The sequence below is a fragment of the Pelobates fuscus genome, chromosome 4 (genome assembly GCF_036172605.1).
Source record: "Pelobates fuscus isolate aPelFus1 chromosome 4, aPelFus1.pri, whole genome shotgun sequence".
Classification (NCBI taxonomy): Eukaryota; Metazoa; Chordata; class Amphibia; order Anura; family Pelobatidae; genus Pelobates; species Pelobates fuscus.
In genome coordinates, this window is record NC_086320.1 from 378,700,461 (window position 1) to 378,723,167 (window position 22,707).

At 43.8% G+C, this 22,707-nt stretch overlaps 1 protein-coding gene across 1 annotated transcript in view; it reads right to left on the reverse strand.

The window, feature by feature from the left end:
* The window catches only part of PTH1R (parathyroid hormone 1 receptor), a 313,629-nt gene that overhangs the window by 28,950 nt on the left and 261,972 nt on the right, over positions 1 to 22,707 (reverse strand). Inside the window, exons 9-10 of the mRNA XM_063452826.1 lie at positions 4,705 to 4,765; positions 1,012 to 1,078 (exon numbers count right to left, since the gene is read on the reverse strand). Of these exons, the coding sequence (XP_063308896.1) occupies positions 1,012 to 1,078; positions 4,705 to 4,765 (128 nt within the window). The remainder of the gene's footprint in view (positions 1 to 1,011; positions 1,079 to 4,704; positions 4,766 to 22,707) is intronic.

A 22,707-nucleotide genomic window follows, 5' to 3' on the forward strand; every position in this document is an offset into this window, starting at 1 on the left:
TATTTATGGAGGCATGAGGGGCCCAGTGGGGCTAGATGGTGGTTTTAACCCTATAGGGTCAGGAATACATGTTTGTGTTCCAGATCCTATAGTGCTCCTCTAATGCATGCCCCGAATAAAGTATAAATCACCCTGGAACACTTATTAAGCCAAATTAAAACATTAAACTAAATTTGAGTTGAAAATCTGAAAATTTAGGACAAGATCAGCTGTGTTGGCCTCAATCTTGCCAGCTGGCTTTGTACTTACTCCAAACCTGCGATTAGTAAATAAGTCCTGATGTCAGTGATTATTAGTGACACGTTTACCATCGGAGTGTACTGGAACAAACATCACCAACCCCAAACCATACCCTATAATGATTATAAGAAGAGTGATGGGAGTTGCAATGTATTATTGTCTAAATAACCACATGTAGGACACCATGAACCCCCTATAGCATTATTTCTATTCTATAATATATCACATATTTGTATATTTTACTTTTGCTATAACATGATGGGAAAGTAAGAGTTTAAGACTAATTAATTGCGATCATTGCAGCTGTATAGTCACATGAGAAAATCGTACATGTAAAGTAATTTCTTCATTAGAATACACTCAGCTATGCTTCACTTTACTTGCAATTAGATATTTAGCATTAGATATATAGCATGCTATTAAAAGGTACACTCAAAGTACCATAACCACTTTAGCCCCCTGTAGTGGTTATGGTGTGGGAAGGGGAAGTGCCAACTGCCCTTTCTAACCCCTTGTTCAGGTCTCTGGGCACTTTTAAGTGAGTTTTGATTAGCTAATTAAGAGTTTCTATACACCTAGTTATCATTAGAGCAAAAATACGTATTTTGTACCTTTTTTAGTTAAATTAAAAAAGTTACGTTTTCTTTGGGTGCACACCCTAATACACCTTTTAGCTAATTTCTGGGCTGGTTATGGGACACAAGTGGCCAGCACATAGCAGACACACACACCCACCTGTCATAACAAAACTGTGACAAACAATGGACTTACCAAAATAGCAGCCAGGATAGGGACCTGTATAATCCATTTTAAATAACCAGCACTTAAGTCCCAGCACCTGTTAAAAAGAAAGTAAGGGTGGAAATAAATACAATACACAATGAGATAAACAATAACATCTAAAAAGGAACGTCTCCAGTTATTATTCTGTCGTATGTTGAAATTAATCATCATTTAGAATGTATTTGTTTTAATAACTGTAACGTCTGACAAGTAACCTCTGTTTTCTTATTTCTATACCAAGAGTTACATTTATTTATTTTAGTGGATCTATTTTACTTTTGTTTTTAAATATAATAAAAGTAAAATCTGAATATATAGATGATATACATATACCATATATATATATAGATAGATAGATAGATAGATAGATAGTTGAATGAAAAGAGATGCACTCTGTGGTCTTTGTAAAGAATTACTGGTATTTTAATATCCAATGTAGTAACAAAAATACGATCAACGTTTCGACCTCTTCAGGTCTTCCTCAGGATAAATTTACAAACATAAATGATCAGAATATATAAGAAGTGAAAGAGGTTACTCACCAATCATGCAGTGTTCACCGGAGTCCAATTACCCGAACCCGGAAGTGTACGTAAGGCGTCACATGACGCATGACGTGTGTAATATGGACCTGAAGAGGTCGAAACGTTGATCGTATTTTTGTTACTACATTGGATATTAAAATACCAGTAATTCTTTACAAAGACCACAGAGTGCATCTCTTTTCATTCAACTATCTATATCCAGCGTGGGATTGCACCAGGGCATATTTTTTCATATTCACTGTTCTTGAAAGGGTGAGTGCCACTATATCTGTATATATATATATATACAGATATAGTGGCACTCACCCTTTCAAGAACAGTGAATATGAAAATATATATATATATATATGAAGCAAAAACCAAAAAGGTTATGGTGGGGAGAAAATTGCGATTGAAAACCCCTTCCACCGAAGTCTCTGGATAGTAAATACAATGTTAAACAAAAATCTGCACACCAGTCAAGCCATGAGCCTTGCTTTTCCCACAGAAATCACACATTTGCAGTGATGTTACTACCGCAAAGGATTCTGGGTGGGCATATGCAAATTAGTTTAACAAAGAATCACATTTTTGCCTCATTCCATTTTAAACATGGATTCCTTTGAGTCTGTGTTTAGTGTATACAACAGCTTTGAAACACAGCTTGGGAAAAGATGCAAAGCCAGTTGTGTTTCAAAGCTGTTGTATACAGCAAACACGAACTCAAAGGAATCCATGTTTAAAATGGAATGAGGCAAAAATAGGATTCTTTGTTAAACTAATTTGCATATGCCCACCCAGAATCCTTTGCAGTAGTACCATCACTGCAAATTTGTGATTTCGGTGGAAAAATCAAGTCTTATAGCTTGACTGGTGTGCAGATTTTTGTTTAACATTGTTTTAAATGTATATATATATATACGGTATATATTTATTTATTTACTTCTCTAATTTATCTCTATGACAAATTATGTATATAAATACGTATATATGTAGATATATCTATTGCTTATAGGCAGCTTGCAATTAAAGAGATCTTGCCATAATTGTTTTTCTTTGGGTTTTCTTTTACTTAATGCTACCTGTATCGAAATATTTATTTTCCTCTCCTTGCAACTTACCCCTATTTAGATTTATTATCTTTCCCCTATTTATAATTATTATCTTGCCCCTATTTATAATTATTATATTTCCCCTATTTATATTTATTATCTTTACCCTATTTATATTTATTATCTTGCCCCTATTTATATTTATTATCTTTTCCCTATTTATATTTATTATCTTTCCCTTATTTATATTTATTATCTTTTCTTCGTAGTACCTGGGCGTCTCCCTTTTGTTCTCTCTGTTGATATTGCCTACCATTTCCCCTTCTATGGGATTCTTTCTACTAATGGATTTTGGGTAATTCTGGTTGGCAAATGAAAGAGAACCTTGCTTTAAATCCCCCCCCCCCCCCCCCCCCCCCCCCCATTGTCACATTTTGTCATCTTGGCTGCTATACATAATGACAAGCAGTTTATGTATTTTGTCAAAGTTAGAGCACTCAGGGAAACATAATAAGTGATTCAGGTACATAGAGCTATATAGAAGCAGATTAGATAAACTTTATTTTTGGTGTGAGAGGCCCTACAACTAGACTACAATAACAACAAATCACAAAGCTACAATACAGCAGAATTTGATTTAAATGAAAAATGCTAAAACCAAAAAATAGTACCAGTCAGCTTGAAGGAAAAGCTGTTCTAATGTTCTAGGCATAACTACACTCGGTCTGCACTCGTTTTGAGATTTACAACCATAAGGTCTCCAATTGGAAGGCCCACACTCTCCCCCTTCCTTACCTCTCACTCCATCGCTGTGTCTTCCCATCTCTTACCGAAGGCTCTGGGCTGACGTCTGCCTCCATTGTCTCCTTGCTCAGCCTGGCAGTGGGCTTCTTTCTCTTTCTCAGTGAATTGAAAGAGAGAGCCCCCTTTAGTTTGAGATGGTGGATGGACGGAGACTCTGGAAGCACCGGACTCCTTAGGCGCACGTGTCCTGGAGTGGGGCCATCATAAAGGGAAATGGGGTGGTCTGGAACAGGGGTTGTGTATGGGAGATGGGAGTGACGTGGGATACCCCTTCTCCCCTATTTAATAGTATTCCTCCTGTCCCTCCTTGCTCAGTTATACTGTGCTCATAGTGGTAGTAACTTCCTGTCGTGCTGTGCATCTGATTTCTGGTATTTGACCATTGCTTGTTTAACCATTTAAGAACCACCTGAGCTGACCTTCTACATTCCTGACCTCACCTGTCCTGCAATCCTGGCATTAGTGTATCCAGCGTCTAGCTGTATTCTATTTATCTGTCTGCTAAACACCAATACTATTTCAGACACATCATTTCACCGGACCAGACGTACAATAAAGCAGTATGTTTGCAGATGCTTTTAAGGCTCTCGTCCTATTGATTATTAAATGTATTTGGTTTTTCTACAGATGAAAAGAACACCATCAAAATCGATTGACTTATAAGATGACATTTGAGTAAACAAAACAACAAACAAGTAAACACGGCAGTTTGGCTTCTATCTGCAACTCATTATTCTGAAGAACATCCTTGACAACTAAACACAAAACTAAAATAAATTCAAACAAAGTGGAATGCAAGTTAGATCTTCATGCTTGACATACATTGTATCCATTACCTGTGTGATTAATTATGGATGTGTCTACGTTGCTCTATATGTTTCTCAAAGCTTCTGGAATATTTAGCTGGAACAAATATTATCAGATTTGGAAGTAGGTTAAACATGTCTTCCAACGCATGGCCGCTGAGCATTTGGAAACTATGTATCAAGATATATTGATCATTGTTTTTATAGTCATAACACTACTATCTCATTTATATCATTTAATGGGGTGATAAGCACAGCTTAATGTATAGGAAACGCAATTACCAGATATAACAAAGAACCTTCCTTCATGATGCTTCCGGTGCATTCGTTCGCATCTACCCGAACAGTGGTGTACAAGCTCATGCACTCTCTCTGGGTAATTTTGCGTCTCTCTGGGATATTCGTTCTATAGTGTCTGATGAGCACTTGTGCCCTTACTGTTTCTATTTGTAAAACATATACAGAAACCATAATCGTAAAGAAACTGTTACTTACTCTGTGTCTGCAACTGTAGCCCTTTCTCTGGCCCATATTGTAATAAACACGACAGGCAGCCCTAGAATGGAACAAAATACAACAGCTGTAATAGTAGGTCTGCCTTATATATAAATTCTATAGGTGCTATGACAAACATTACCAAGGTACAATAAGTGTGGTCAGGGGGAGAAGCTTCACCTGGGCACCAGACCACCCCAGGAGCCCTACACACCCCAGAGCCCTTCTTCCCTGGTTTTCTATGGGGACATTACTGCCTAGGGACACCTCTAGTGGCCATCACTCACACGTTGTGCAGCACTGATGTTCAGCGTCTCCACACTCTGCATGGAGGCACTGAACTTTCCCCATAGAGATGCATTGAGTCAATGCCTTTCTACCAGGAGAATGCTGATTGGTGCAGCACATGCTGCATGTGCTATAGCCTCCCAATGCTCTCCTTTCAAAAAGCATTGGTTGGCTGAGATTATCAGTTTTGATCATCTAAGCCAAGGGGGTGCAGCATGGGCGGTGCCAGCACTTGCAGCCCTACGCAATATTCTAATAAAAGCGGTTTTCTTTTTTTTTAGGGGGGCAAGAGGAGGATAGGAACCTTAAATAGTTTTTAATTCTATAGGGTCAGGAATACACTTTGTACACTTGTATTGCTGACCCTATAGTGTTCCTTTAATATATTTGGATAAACTTTTTAATTTACTTAATATTTAGACAATTAGTTTCATGTTTTGATAGTTGATAGATTGATATATTTTTATACATGATATATTTTGAAATTTCTATATTAAAAAAAAAGAGAAGTTCCGGAATGTTGCAAAAGTCAGTCCATGTGAACCATACACCGGGCAGAGAGTGCTCGTTGACGACAGAAACTAACCAGGTTATTCACTAAATTGAGAATTCAATGTGAATTTCAAATTTAAGGGGACAATAGGTGAACTGGAAAAATTATCTAAGTCAACTATGCTTTTAGTTCCGATATTCTGACCCTAAATGTGAAAATCACCTTGAATTCTCACTTTACTGAACAACCCTGTTTGTCTTTAGCCCATAATACAATTTTTTCCCCAAATGAATAACAACCTGTGACCTCACTTCCTGTGCATATAATTAAAGGTGGTCAGGAATAATATTTTTTTAAGATCTGCTTTTAGAGTTTGCTTGTGACAGCTATTCCTAAAATTATATAAATAAAAAGTACATCTGATTAATAGCGTATTATCTAATAGCTTAGTTCAGGACAATTTCAGATGATAGATGGGGGTCTGGACCTCTGCAGAGAGTGATCAGGTATAATCTACTCATTATTTTAAAAAGAAAACCAATCATGAAAAATAGTTTTTCTCAACACAAATCAAAAGCTGTTCGGTTATTCCATATGTAAACAACTAAGCCTGAAATATTGTATTTTAAGTTAAATACAATAAACCACCAGTGTCCTGAGATTTCTATTAGGTCAGCATTTATTGGCAGAGCAACTTTATATTTCATAAAACTGTCTACTCGTTTGCAGTTTATTTTCTTTCTTAATAAAACAGAGCTTTCCAATATATTCCCAGACCACTGACAGTTATATTGTTATACAAAATCAAATAAGCAGAAATAAAGTGTTAAGAGAAAACCAACCGCATGTCAAAAAGCACATTACCACACGTTCCAACCACACTCTTCATTTGGAAACACAATAGCACAGACAGTTCCATTTATTTATGTTTCTAACAGTGCTTCATTGATACATTTTTGTAGGCAAATTTTATTAAAGACACGGAGGCTCCTATTATGCTTCTCTTTCTTTTATTTTCCCTCAGCAGCGAAGAGAGAAATGAGTGAAAAGAGAAAAAACATATCATTAACATATATACATATTCAACATATTCCACAGTGCTACATTGGGGAACCTCCCCCTTTCAGTATATAAGGTGTAGCACTCTCTTCCTCTTCCTCTTTCTTCGCTGCTCCCTCAGACCAGCTAAGTACATTTTATTGACTATATCATTATACTGTCATCTATACCTACACTGCCTGCAGTCTATCTGCAGGACTTGGTTTTAAGTTTAATTTATTCCTTATACTGCTTATTTCTTTCCTTTGGGGTGGGCTCTTGCCCCTCTTCAGCTGGGTTTTGACCCGACCCGTTTTCACCCGGGTCCCTGGGCTCCTCTGTGCCCCTGACAATCTCCCCACCCCACCCTTGTCGTTTTCGGCAACCTTTATATCCCGCCGTCCTTACTCCCCGGCGGTGTTTTTCTCACCTTCTCGGTTCCGCCGCGGGCGCGTTCTGCGCATGCGCGGACACTCGCGGCGGCCATTTTCTTGGTTTCCCGTCGCCGATAGTGCCGGCGGCCATTTTAAGCCTCATTACTCGGCGTGTTTTTGCTCCGAGGAGGCTGCTTGACCCCGCTCCTGCTCTTACCGGGTATTTTTTCTCTCCTGCTCTGTCCTTTGTGCGTGGGTTAAGCAATCCAGCACCTCTGTCCTTTAGCCTTACTACCTACTATTTGTTATCATGCAGTCTGCCTGTGGTGATTTGAATCCCCACCCTGTCCCACTTAAGGGTACCACAGCATCTGATTCCCAGGCCGACTCTAACCTTATAGGTTCTGAGGAATTCCAATCCCTCTTGGACACCACTATGTCCACCTCCATTAACAAGGCCATTTCCTCGGCCATGGGAGCTATGTCATCCAGTATCTCCCTATCCATCTCTCAGGCCCTTAGGCAGGCCCTTCCCACCCAGTCTGGCACAGGGCCCTCTCCCAACTCCCCTGAAGGGACTAGCCCAGGGCGCAAGGCGCCTGCCAAACGCAAACACACCGCTGACCCTCCCCACACCCAGGTAAAGCCTGGTTTGAATGACACGCCTCAGGCTGTCGATGATGGCGCGCAACAACCGCGCAGTAGAGCTACTGGCCGGGCTACGGCGGCCAGGGAATGGAAACGGGCACGTGCCCATGATGTATTGTCCGATTCGGACGAGGATGGGGACGAGGAGTCAGACAACCAATTCTCAGATCCCTACGGGGACGAGGTTTCAGGGGACGATGACCTGCCAGGGTCACAATTCCCGTCCAGGCAAACCAAGGCCAAAACCCCTTCAGGGGCCCATGATGCAGAGCTAACCTCTGACGAAAAGGATGCCCTGGCTTTTGACCCAGACAACCTCAGGCACCCTCGCTCCGCGGAATGGGAGCCTGCGACCCATATAGCCCGATACCTGGCCCTTAGGGTACGGAAATCCCTCTCACAGGAGGGTCGGAACAAGCTGAGGGCGGAATGCCCACGCCCGATCATACCCGATGTGGTAGCCAAGACCCCTGAGGTAGACCCCCAGATTGTGCAGTTTCTGGGCAAGTCGGGTTGGAAACCCAAAAAAGGCCTGGACTACTCCATGCGGAACTGCCAGGATAAGTTCCTTGACACCCTGGGCCCGGTCACCAAATTGTATGAGCTGCTGGAGACGGCTCAGTCGACTGGGGCTCCAGTTGACTTTGAGGTGGCGTTCGGCTGGCTCCAGCGCCTAATTTGCATGATTGGCAACGCCAATACGGCCATGTCAACAGAGCGCAGGAAAGCCATCCTGCTCAAGATTGAGCCCAAGCTCGCAAGCATGGCTTCTAATGAGCCCGGTGCCTCCGCAAACGGCCTTCTATTTGGAGAATCCTTTGTAAAGGACCTAGGGTCTTACGTAAAGACATTCACGGCGGGGCCGGTAGAGGTAGGAGCCGTCTACCCGGCCGCAACCCCCGGGGTTTCTCAAGACCGGGCAGAGGCTCCTTCAACCAACAGAGACCGACCCAGGAACGGTCCTTCACCCCATTCTTCCCCTCGCGAGGACGGGCTTGGCATACCCGCGGCAGTCGAGGAGCACCCACGGGAAAACGCCCTTATGGTGAGTACCATGTTTCCCCTTTCTTCCCATATACAGGTAGGGGGCAGACTGACCTGGTTCACCCGGGCATGGTCACTTATCACGTCAGACAGTTGGGTGTTACAGACAATAAAGGGCTACCAACTAGAACTAACCGCTCCCCCCATTCAGTCCTCTCCCCCAAGGGCGATTCACATGCCATCTGCACACTTAGATCTCATCTCTACGGAGATCAGGGAATTACAGGCCAAGAAGGCCATAGAAGAGGTCCCTCTAGACACACCGGGTTTCGTAAGCAACCTTTTTCTAGTGCCCAAAAAAGGAGGCGGGGTACGCCCGGTTATCAACCTACGGCCCCTGAATGCCTTCATACAATACAGGCACTTCAAGATGGAGGGCATTCACTGCCTCAGAGACCTACTCCTACCCGGAGACTGGATGGTCAAATTAGATTTGCAAGATGCTTACCTAACGATCCCGGTAGCCTCAATTCACAGGAACCTACTCCAGTTCTGCTGGGAAGGCAAGAAGTGGCGTTTCACATGCCTACCTTTCGGCCTGTCCTCCGCCCCGTGGTGTTTCACGAAAGTCCTAAAACCAGTGGTGGCCTTCCTCCGATTACACGGAGTCCGCCTTATCATTTACCTAGACGGCATCCTAATACTCTCCGGGACTCGATCCCTCTTACTAGAACACTTAGGGTGGGCCCTACACCTCATACAGAACCTAGGCTTCCTTGTAAATTGGAAGAAATCGGTTCTGATCCCCTCTCAACAAATGGAATTCCTCGGATTCCGTATCGACTCCGTACTACAGGTCCTCTGCCTCCCAGCAGAGAAGATGTCCAACATCAAGAGGGAAATAAAGAAACTTATGCAACGGCCGGACATATCCCTACGCCAACTGGCACGGGTCATCGGCCTGTTGGCAGCCTCTATACAGGCGATTTTCCCAGGCCCGCTACACTACAGAGCCTTACAACGGCTGAAAGCGGCCTGCCTGAGAAGCGGCCACTCGTACGAATCTCACATTTCCCTGGACACAGAGTCGAGGGAGGAACTGAACTGGTGGCTAACCCACATGGAGGCTTGGAACGGCCGAGCGATCTTCGGGTCCACTCCAGACCTGGTGATCGAATCGGACGCCAGCTTACATGGTTGGGGCGCGCGCTGCGGCAATATATCCACAGGAGGCAGGTGGTCCACGGAGGAGTCCTTCTTACACATAAACTCTCTGGAACTGCTGGCGGCCTCGTTCGCCATTCGCAGTCTGTCTCCCAGAGGCATCTCATGCTCGATCCTCCTCAAGCTGGACAATGTCTCAGCCGTAAGATACATAAACCATCTAGGGGGAACCAGGTCTCGCATCCTAGCGGTTTTGGCCAGAGACTTCTGGAACTACTGCTTACAAAACAGCGTGTCCGTTACCGCGGAACACATCCCGGGCCTAGACAACTACACCGCGGACTGGAACTCCCGCTACCTGAGGGACTCGGGAGATTGGAAACTGCTACCGAAATTATTCCGCAGAATCTCGTCCCTGTGGGGACCTTTGAGCATGGATCTGTTCGCATCCAGACTCAACACACAACTACCGAAGTTCTGCAGCTGGAGACCAGACCCGGAGGCCGTAGCGACAGACGCTTTCCTCCAAGATTGGTCCGAGGGCAGGGCTTACGCCTTCCCACCGTTCAACCTGATAGCTCGTTGTCTGGCGCACCTCCGGCGCTTCAAGAGCTCATTGGTACTGATAACCCCGTGCTGGAGATCTCAACCTTGGTTCCCACATCTGCTGGAGATGGCGATGGACCACCCACGGCTACTGCCGGACCATCCATCGCTATTGACCAACCCAGATGGGGAAAACCACCCCCTGGTGGAACAGGGCCTTCTCCGCCTCATGACGTGGCTCCTTTCCGGGGACCCTGGGAGATCACGGAGGTTTCGAACACGACTGTGCGGCTCCTGGCAAACGCATGGGCACCTGGTACACGACAAGCCTATGCTGCAGCATGGAGACAGTGGGCCAATTGGTGCTTGGGACGATCATTGGATCCGATATCAGCCCCTGTGAAATCGGTACTAGATTTCCTTACGCATCTGTTCGAATCAGGCAAAGCCTTCCGCACGGTCAATGTTTTCCGCTCGGCCATCTCAGCCGGGCACGACCAGGTGGACGGCCTCCCACTGGGGCAGAATCCTCTAGTTTGTCGTTTGCTTAAGGGAGTCCGTTTCTCACGTCCCCCCACGTCCAGATACGGGTCCTTCTGGGACGTCAACTGTGTGTTCAGACTCATAGATGGCTGGCCCACTAACGTGGATCTTTCACTTAAACAATTGTCGGCAAAACTACTGATGCTGCTCTGCCTTCTATCCTGCAAACGGGTATCAGATGTGAGAGCCTTGGACTGGCGAGCACGTTCATTCACCCCGGAGGGGGTGTCGTTCGATATTTCACGAAGAACGAAGTCGGCCACCAAACAGGTCTGCTATCCACGGATACCGTGTTTACCTAACTTATGCCCAATAGCGTGCCTAAAAGAATACGAGTCTCGCACCTCTACACTGCGCCCGTCCAATGACGGGCCTCTGTTCATCTCCCTGAAGAAACCCCATCTGCCGGTATCCACGCCGACGCTGGCACGATGGATTAAATGGATATTAGCTACGGCCGGAATAGACGTCTCTGTTTTCTCATCACACTCTGTTAGAGGCGCCATGGCCTCTAAAGCATCGGCGGCCGGATGCCGCTTGGAAGACATTCTGAAGGCTGCAGATTGGTCTACGGAATCCACATTCAGGAACTTTTACTTTAGACCGATACAACATTTTTCAGATAAAGTCATTGCTCAGCTTTAAACAAGCATAATAGGAGCCTCCGTGTCTTTAATAAAATTCCTAGATTTTACTAGTAGCATGACGTAAAGTCATGATTTTATTAATGACACGGAGGCGAGTATTATTCCCTCCCTCCCTCCCTGGGTTGGAGGTGGTGATATATTTTCTGTTACATCCTGTTTTTCTGGACTGACTCACGACTTACTTCTTTAGAACGGGTCTTCTTGGCCCATATTCTATTTAATTATGCTGTATAGATTTGACGTTTCTCTGTCGTTTGGCTTAGTTTACATTAGCTTTAATTGATCATGATCATCACACATTTTATGTTATGTTTAGTTAATATGACATTTATTCCTTTTCAGAAGTCAAGATTGCTATATATAATGGAAAATATTACACCCAGTTGCAAGTTGAGATTTTACCATATTTCTCCCCTCTCTCTTTTTTAGCATGATTCCAAATACTTATGGAACTAACAGGAGCTTCGCAGTTGACTCCGCATTTCCAGGAAGATATGTTCAGCTTCCCGAGTTTACAGTTCAAATTCAAGTTCTGGTTCGGTTTACGGGTCTTCGGATCGCGACGAAAGAGGAAGAGGAAGAGAGTGCTACACCTTATATACTGAAAGGGGGAGGTTCCCCAATGTAGCACTGTGGAATATGTTGAATATGTATATATGTTAATGATATGTTTTTTCTCTTTTCACTCATTTCTCTCTTCGCTGCTGAGGGAAAATAAAAGAAAGAGAAGCATAATACTCGCCTCCGTGTCATTAATAAAATCATGACTTTACGTCATGCTACTAGTAAAATCTAGGAATTATACGGTAATGCAAAAGGTTTATAGCTGTGTTAAAGTGACCCTGGCAGTCACAAAATGAGTGCATGCTAATTCCTGCTTCAGATCATATCTAACATTTTATCTATATATTGTACTAAGGACGTTGCACATAGATAATGTTACAGCTGTCTGTGATTGCATGCTGGTTTGATCTATGTGTGCTCACACAATACAAAACACTGTGGTAGAGATGGGAGATGGCAAATACCACACGGGTTGCTTTAATCTGAGAAATGTGTCCACAATTGTTGTTTCTTGCAATGCAAAATTATTTTATGTTATTGAATATGTAATGCATAATATAATGATGCAGTCACTTAATGACTTTAATAATTAGCAAATTGACAGTAACATTGCCAAGTCTGGCAATTTGTTAACACCTATTAACACCTTGGAACGGTTCTCACCGCAGTGTTCTAATTGTTTGTCTGGGTGGCCGCAATTCCTATGGACAACCATGAGGTGGTGGCCATCTTGTTCGCATGAATGCAGGCAGCTATTTTTGGGCATGAATCTCATGGAAATGAAATCGGACACAGAATCTCCTAAACACCGCTGGACTTACCTCATCACCTGCGTTTGGTTCTACACAATTTAGAAGGGCACTGTTCGGTGGAATCGTTCGTCAGAACAAGATGAGCAAGCTCCAGGGTAAGACAATTGACTATGTTTGGTAGTTTGTTCGTTTTTAAACTACTGAACTAGACCGACCGCTAGCCCTGATTCTATGGAACTATTTTGGGCAAAGGACCATGCGTGTGGTCGGTCAAAAATAAGACTTCCATGAAATTCCTGAACCCCTGAACCGATCTGAGTGATTTTTGGATATGTTCTTCACCTAGCTCGGGGCTATCAGGGGATTCATCATTTGTGGGCATTTTGTATGTTTTAAAGGTATTTTGGGGGTTTTACAAAAATGTGTGTTTTCTGTGCCTGGAGATAATTGAGTTTACTATAGTGGATGACTCAATTATCTCCCAGGCACAGGAGAGGGATTATCTTATTATGTATGGGAGTGTACTGGATCTGAGAGCCAATGTTATTGTGTATTTGTTTCTACTGTGGTTTACTGTCAGATCCAGGGGGGAGTGCCCCTTGCATGGGGACTGTCATAAAAGGCCAAGGGTGGTCCCATTAAAGTCAGTTCACTTCGCCCTCAACACGCAGTCTCATCTCGTGATTGTAGGGAACAGCTATACCAGCTTTGGATTGCTATACTGGTTATAATTACTAGCTCTTGTAAGAGCTACACAGCTATACCTGCTAGACTCTCTGGAGTAGGAGAGGTCCACTCACTGGAAGCTGGATCCCGGGCTTGGGTCCAGGGTGAGTGAAGGACAGCGAGACCCCAGCCAAGGTACGGCGGCTAAGGGGCTACGGTGCTTATGGTGTCCGGTGCGGTGCTTATAGTGCTCTAGGCTACTAGGAAGCAGCGATTGGCGGAGACACCCAGTCAGGGTGCCAGATGGCCCGTCAGAGGCCCCAAATAGGAACTGTCCCTACTAAATAAGGATCCATGAAAAGAATGGTAACATTTGCTATTCATTGTACACAATTCTATAAAAGTACACTCATTAACTTTTTTGTTTTTCAATTATTTGGCAGATATACAAAGTAAACATGCATCTTTGTTTGTGTGTTTTTAGGGGGGTATATAAAAGAACACGTTGCAAATGTTGTAGACCTGCTATCTGACTTGGAACGGTCAGAGGTATCTCACTCCGAAGTCTCTGTGCTGGAGCCGCTAGAGATAGTAGCTTTCCAATACTTCTCAATGATCTGAGTGTGCCTGCCGTCAGCTCTGTGACACTAACGGAAGTGGAAGAGTTATCTACGCCACCAATTATAAAGGGGTGTATGTGTTTGGATTGCTCCTTTAATTACTTGGTATATTGTGTATGCTGTGACTAATCAAACTGTCTTTACTACTGCTATTTATAATAAGACAATTGTTTTACATTTAGTTTGATTAGACTTTTTAAATTTGTCTGTTAGTTATCACAAGAGTACAACGTTTGTGGGGAAGTCAGAGTATTGTAACAATGGATGTTAGTAGACAAATGTAGAATAGTATGTGGTATAAAATGTTGCACTGACATAGAATTTATTATAAAGTATTATTGTGAATGGCGTGGGTGATCATTGTGTTAGGACCCACGTGCTCTGTGTTAACGTCCCAGCAAGTGAGCAGATACATCAGGTTAGCCCGATACATGATTTTATTAAAGACACGGAGGCTCCTATTATGCATTCTCTTTCTTTATTATACTCCCAGCAGCAAGAAAAGGGAAGTATGAGAGAATCATAGAAAAAAGAAAACCATAACAATAGCCTGGTAACAGTAGGGCCAATCAGCATACAGTATAGTCCATATAGGTGTAGTGTTCCTTGACTCCTCCTCTTTCTTGCTGCTCCCTCAGACAAGTTAAGTACCTCATCTTGCTACTCCTGAAATTTTATACATTTACTTGTATTTAATTTTACACATTAATTGGTTTTTTCACTAAATTGTGTGTAATACTTATATTGTGTTATATTGTGTTATCATTATCGTTGCTACTGTGGTGTATCCCCTTTCTGGTGTCAGGAGAGTGCTGCTTGCCTGCTTCAGGGAGTGATTCCTCCCTGCCCTCACCTATCGTTTTCCCTGTTAGGTGTCTGGGGCTTTTATTTACCTTCTGGTGCTCGGCTTGCGCCTCCGGTTTATGTCCGCGGTCTTTCCGCGGTGTTGCGGGCGGCCGCGCATGCGCGGTCCCTGAAATTAATTTTCCCCTTTCAGCCCGGTCGCGCATGCGCAGTTGGTAGCGCGGCGGCCATCTTTTTGGTTTTTATGTCGCCGGGAATGTAACTTTCACTCGCGGCGGCCATTTTAACGCGATTTCGGCGGGAATCTGCTGAATTGTAGCTCCTACCGGCTTCTCCTACTCGGCAAGCACTCTCCTAAGACCCAGACTGGGATATACTACAGGTTATTGGCTGTCATACCTCTAACTAACTGTAAGTGTGGTGTGGAGGATTAATCTATCCTGACACCCTTCTTTTGTGCTGTTTCTTTCCTCAAGCTAGTTCCTTTACAGGCTATATTTATTGGCTAAGTACCTAGTGTATAGAGGATTTTACTGGGCCCAATATTTTCCACTATTTGAACTAGGGTATATATATTCCCTGTAAAGATTTCTCTGCTATGCAGGATCAGAGTGACAGACCCTCAGGGTCTATGTGCCCCACATCAGGCGTTTCCCCCTCTAACAAGGGAGGTTTAAATGACGCCAGCCTCATGGCATCCGAGGAGTTTCAATCCCTCCTGGACGCTACCATGGCACAATCCATCAACAGAGCTTTAACCTCTGCGATGGGGGTAATGTCATCCTCTATCACTCAGTCTATAACAGAGGCACTGATACAGACACAGACTAGTGGAATGCAAAACACACGCAACCCAATACCCACTAACGTGGCACAACCGGGTCGTAAGGCGTTGGCAAAGAGCAGACATGTGACCTCCCCTCCTGAACTGCAGGCTCAGCCTGCATTGAATGACACGCCTCAGGCTGTCAAAGATGGCGCGATACCACCGCGCACTAGAGCCCCTGGCCGGGCAAAATCGGCCAGAACTTGGAAACGGGCACGTGCCCATGGGGATTCGTCCGATTCGGACCGGAGTGTGGAGGAGGAGTATGAAGACTCCTATATGGATCACTACAGCGCGGAACTTTCAGATTCCGGGTCTGACATCCAAACAGGCGTTGCTACCCAAAAGAGTATGGCTCAGGGCACTGCGCCTCCTGACTCTGGCGAGGGCGACCTTTTGCGGGACCCACTGGGCAACCTGTTATTTGACCCAGATGACCTCCGTCACCCTCGCTCGGCAGCATGGGAGCCGCCTACTCACATTGCCAAGTATCTCGCACTTCGGGTGCGAAAGCCCTTATCCAAGGAGGGGCGTAATAAGTTACGGGCAGAATGCCCACGTCCCATCCTCCCAGACTCGGTGGAAAAGACACCTGACGTGGACCCTCAGCTGGTCCAATTCTTGAACAAATCTGGTTGGAAACCAAGGAAGGGATTGGATTTTTCCCTCAGAAATTGTCAAGACAAACTCCTTGATACTTTGGGACCCATAACTAAACTATACGAGCTAGTGGAGTCCGCCCAATCGGGCGAAAGCAAATTTGATTTTGAAGTAGCGATAGGCTGGTTGCAGAGATTAGTCTGCATGGTGGGTAACGCCAATGCGGCTATGGCTACCGAACGCCGAAAGGCGATTCTCCTAAAAATTGAGCCCAAACTGACCAGCATGGCGACCAACGAGCCGGGCCCAGCGGCTAAAGGCTTATTATTTGGCGAATCCTTTATTAAGGATCTGGGGCTGTACGTTAAGACGTTCACGGCAATTGATAAGGCTCAGACATCTCTTAAGAGAGTATTTGCACCACGGGTTTTTGGAGGGGCCGGCAGAGGAAGGAGCCGTCTACCCGGCCGTGGATTTCGAGGCTCAACCAGAGCCGGCAGAGGCTCCTTTAATAATCAGAGACCAGTACCAGAGAGGCACTATACCCCTTTCTTCCCATCTCGGGGTCGGCCCTGGAGTTCCCGTGGACCACGGGGGTCTGTTTCAAGCAGACGACCTTATGGTGAGTACCGAATATCTCCGTTTTTCCCAAGTAAAAGTGGGGGGCAGACTGGCATTGTTTCAGCATGCTTGGAAGATTTTAACCGCAGATGTTTGGGTTTTAAATACGATACAAGGGTACATGCTGGAGTTAACCTCCTACCCGGTTCAGACACAGTCCCCTCGAGAACTAAATATGGCCAGCCAACACCAGATGATGATCTCTACAGAGATCGCAGAATTAGCGTCCAAGAACGCTATTCAACAAATCCCATGGGACACAGAAGGTTTCGTGAGCAACTTGTTTCTGGTCCCCAAGAAAGGTGGCGGGGTACGTCCGGTAATAAATCTCCGGCCCCTAAATGCGTATGTCCAGTACCACCATTTCAAAATGGAGGGTATTCATTGCCTTCGGAACCTCCTCATACCATCGGATTGGATGGTCAAAATAGACTTACGGGACGCTTATCTGTCAATCCCGATCGCAGAAGCGCACCGAAACTTACTACAGTTTCAATGGCGGGGAACGAAGTGGAGGTTTGTATGTCTGCCGTTCGGCCTATCCTCCGCTCCATGGTGCTTCACAAAAGTGCTAAAACCAGTGATTGCTTTCTTGCGCACACGAGGGGTCAGATTAATAATTTATCTGGACGACATCCTGCTTCTGTCCCAATCTCAGTCCCAACTTCGCATTCACCTATCCTGGACGATCCACCTTATCCAAAACTTAGGATTCTTGGTGAATTGGGAAAAATCAATTCTACAACCCTCCAGGCAGATGGAATTTCTGGGTTTCCAAGTCGACTCTGTTCAACAGAGATTATGTCTACCCAAAGACAAAATGATTTCGATCAAGAAGGAGATCAGACGGCTTATGCACCGTACAACTATCTCCCTCCGACAACTTGCGAGGATCATAGGACTTTTGGCATCGTCCATACAGGCGATCTTTCCAGGACCGCTACACTATCGTGCCCTACAACGACTCAAAGCCTCATATCTACGCTCTGGTCACTCATACGAAACCTGCGTCACACTGGACGAAGACTCCAGGGAGGAACTAGACTGGTGGCTAGCACACATGGAGGCATGGAACGGACGGGCAATATTTGGATCGACGCCGGACCTGGTCATAGAGTCAGACGCCAGCTTACACGGTTGGGGCGCGCATTGCGGGTCAGTTTCCACCGGTGGCAGATGGTCGAACGAAGAGTCTCTGTTACACATCAACTGCCTGGAACTACTAGCAGCGTCATTTGCCATTCGCAGTATGACCCCCACAGGCATTTCATGCTCAATCTTAATCAAGATGGACAACGTCTCAGCAGTACGTTATATCAACCATCTAGGGGGTACAAAATCGAAGGTTCTCGCTTTGATGGCTCGAGATTTTTGGCACTATTGCCTGAAGCACAGCATTTCGGTAATAGCGGAATACATTCCGGGGCAGGACAATACAATGGCGGACTGGAATTCCCTACACCTTCGGGACGCAGGAGACTGGCATCTCCATCCAATGATTTTCCAGCGCCTCTCGCAGCGCTGGGGACCTTTCAGTATAGACCTCTTCGCGTCTCGACTGAACACCCAGCTTCCTCGGTTCTTCAGTTGGAGACCGGATCCAGATGCTCTGGCAACAGATGCATTCCTGCAGGACTGGACCAAGGACAGGAACTACGCGTTCCCCCCGTTCAACCTCATCTCTCGGACCCTGGCGGTCCTTCGATATTCCAAGGGGACGCTAGCACTGATAACCCCGTTATGGAGGTCACAACCTTGGTTTCCTCAATTATTGGAAATGTCGATAGATTTCCCACAATTGTTGCCGGACATTCCATACCCAGAGGGAATGAGTCACGAACTGGTCAACCAAGGCCTACTACAACTGATGGCATGGCTCATTTCAGGAGATCATGGAATCTCGAGGAGGTTTCGCAGACGACACTCAGTCTCTTGGCAGAGTCATGGGCACCAGGTACCAGACGTGCCTACGAATCGGCTTGGAGAAAATGGTCTGATTGGTGCATGGGACAGTCAATGGATCCCATATCAGCTTCTACAGAAGCAGTCCTACAATTTCTGACTCTACTCTTTGAGACAGGGAAAGCTTTTCGTACTATAAATCTGTACAGGTCAGCTATATCGGCGAGACATATGGGGTTGGATGGCACCCCAATAGGTAAGCATGCCCTTATCTGTCGTTTACTCAAAGGCATCCGTCTTACTCGACCGCCTCAAACTCGATATTCTTCCTTTTGGGATGTCAATGTGATGCTGCGATTGATCGAATCGTGGCCAATGAACCAGGAACTTTCACTGAAACAATTGTCGGGCAAACTGTTGATGCTGTTTTGTTTACTTTCTTGTAAACGAGTCGCTGATGTCAGGGCGCTAGACTGGCATGCACGTGTCTTTACCCCAAACGGAGTATCCTTCAATATTTCACGTAGAACGAAATCCTCGACTAAGGAAGTTTTCTACCCATCATTGCCAGACAACCCAAATTTGTGCCCGGTGTTATGTCTAAAGGAATATGAGCATCGCACGGCCTCACTCCGTCCAGGACAGATCCATCCACTGTTCATCTCATTCAAACGACCTCACCTACCAGTATCTACTGCTACTTTAGCTCGTTGGATCAAGTGGTTGCTGTCTATGGCAGGCATAGACACCTCGATTTTTTCCGCACATTCCGTTCGCGGAGCTATGGCCTCTAAAGCGTCCATGTTGGGTTGTAAATTGGAAGATATACTACGGGCAGCCGACTGGTCGAATGAGTCTACATTTCGTAATTTCTATTTACGCCCAGTGCAACACATTTCGAATACAGTGGTTGCTCAGCTTTGAAATAGCATAATAGGAGCCTCCGTGTCTTTAATAAAATTAACAGATTTTACTATTAACATGACGTAAAGTCATGATTTTATTAATGACACGGAGGCGAGTATTATTCCCACCCGCCCTACCCAGGGTGGTGAGTATATTACAACCCAGAACATGAAGCATTTCGGATACCTTAATACGGTAGGTACAAGATCATTCATGACACAGGTGAGTAGTCTACGAATATGACTTATGTGATACATTCTTGATCTAGCTAGATGGCTGACAAATTGATATATTTACATCGTTTGATTAAATGGTTTACGATTTGTTGATTGCGGAAAACAGTCACGAGATTTCGATATTACCATATTTCTCCTCTCTTTTAGCTTGAATACAACTGGAGAGTTCACGGTTGAAACGGTTCTAGATTGAAGTTCCAGTTATGGTTTTTTTTTTTTTTTGTTCGTGGATTCGTATTTATGGTTGGAATACTTGAATTTGCACTATTGGTCTTCAGGATCTACGCAGAAAGAGGAGGAGTCAAGGAACACTACACCTATATGGACTATACTGTATGCTGATTGGCCCTACTGTTACCAGGCTATTGTTATGGTTTTCTTTTTTCTATGATTCTCTCATACTTCCCTTTTCTTGCTGCTGGGAGTATAATAAAGAAAGAGAATGCATAATACTCGCCTCCGTGTCATTAATAAAATCATGACTTTACGTCATGTTAATAGTAAAATCTGTTAATTTCATACATTAATTGCAACAAAATAACTATGGAAAACAGAAAATTAACAAGATGTTAATAAACAAAATGCTGCCCGGAATGTATGCGCCATTGACATGGTGCAAGGTTTGTCCAGTGAGTTATTAAAGGATCACTCCATTGTCTGTCTGGTGCCAATATGCTGTGCATTCTGGTGTCCGATGTCAATTTTGGACAGAAGTAACGCCTCTGTTCCCGGGCTTGCTTATGGCACCCCAATAATGCTGCTGTAGGTGGAGTTACACCTTCGGTAGCAGAGTGGTTAATATCCATATAAACACCAGCAGATCTAGACATCAGCCACCATTACCAACTCAAACCAATGACGTGGTCATGGTGCTTGGACTAAACATTTAATTTCTCTTACTTACAAATCTGAATTCTTCACACATCTAGTAGCCATTCAAGCTATGTACTATCTCTGGAACTGCTTTGTAATAAATAATGCCCATGACAATCGCTGCTTTTTCTTCTTAGAGAAACAAAACGCATTGCAATCTTTCCTGGCCTGATTAAAGATGTTTGCAACCAAACATTTTCTAAGCATTCTACATTAACACAAAACGTAATTGGCGAGCCAACGCGTTTGGTGACACTATAGACAGTATTAAGGGTAGAGCAGGAGAATGTCTTTTTCAGATCTTTATTTTAAAATGTATTTTACGATATAGCATGGATTTTGACACAAAGTAACAGCTTGCATAGAGGGCACAATAAAATCTATAGTTTCACGGTCATTCATTTCATGGTTTTTTGTAAAGAAAAGGACGGTATATGTTGAAATCAGGGAATAGAAGTGAGTTGAACAGCAAGGTTGACGACTTTCTGGTGGACCACTGTAGATATCTACGGCTGTGTACATGTCTCCACTTTTTGTTTGCTCCATTCTTTTTCCCTGTCACTCCTGCTCCTGATACGAGACACAGGAACGGCAGAGTGGCTGGGGAAAAACAAATTGAGCAGTGGTTCTGAAAACATTGAAGATTCTGCCCTCCATGTCAAATCATTTCAATAACAGCGTTCCAGTGTAATTATTCATGGGTTTGCAAAAAACAGCTGTCAGAAAAATAACAATTCACAAATTGGAAACATTTACTTTCACTTCTCTTTGTTTTTCCTTTTAAATCTGTATTTATCAAAGAAAAAAGCAAGCAGGGTGATATTTAAGGCCTTACATTGAGCATTCTGAATAATACTAAGGAAATTGTCAGGACATAAAGAAGACTTTCCAAAGAGCTCCTACGATTTAATAACCTTTCTAAGAAAAGACTCAATCTTCTTAATAAACATTGTTCGTAGGAAACATAACAAAAAGAATCAATTAGATTTGACAAACATGGTTAGGCTATTTCAAAAGGATTGTTGTAAACTAAACAAAACCTCTCCTTTTCAAGTATAATGACTTCAAAAAAAGCATTTTTTCTGCAAGGTGAAATGGCAAGGCAGCTAATTCGAAATTGGAAATTGCACTTACAAATCTGATTGAGCCTGTAATAAGGCTCTCCTGGTTTTATCTCCACATTAACCATTTGCCACTGACAGATTTAAATGCATTGTGTTTCAAAATGTATTGCACTAATATACTGGGGTAATGATTAGCGAGGTAAACATATCCCCTACTGGCAGATTTGACAGAAGTTGGCAAAATGAGAAAGATTCTATTGAAAGCAACTTTCTTAATGATCGAAACCAATTTTTAAAGTTCATAATATATAACACGCTCAAATTTAAATGGATCAAAATTACATATAATTAAGGCTAAAATAACTTGTTTGTTTCACTTATCCTAAGACATATTTAAAAAAGAAACCATAAAACTTCACACTGTTTTTTTTATTTATAAGCTATTCAATTAAATATTTTTAGAACACAGGTTGAAAGGAAATCATTAAGAAACTTTGCACTAAAAAAAAAGATTTTAAATCCAGTCCCAGTTTTGATTAGGAACTTTCTTCTTCTGACAGTGTGGCATGAAATGTCCATTTATATGTACTAAAAACTTCAGGATCACCAGATAAAAAATTCCCCATCCTAGAATTTCACCAGCTCACTCAAACTGCTTTGACGGCCTATGAGAGCCATTTGTGAATGGGTTATCTAGTTTGCACACCTCGATCACGTGTTCTAAATCAGGAAAGGGACATTCTATAAAGCAATGCTCATGTTAGACTCTTAGAATAATGATGTCTCTTCTTCATCATAAAATCTAACCTTTGATATCTTTGTAGATAAGGGGCAACGAACCTTA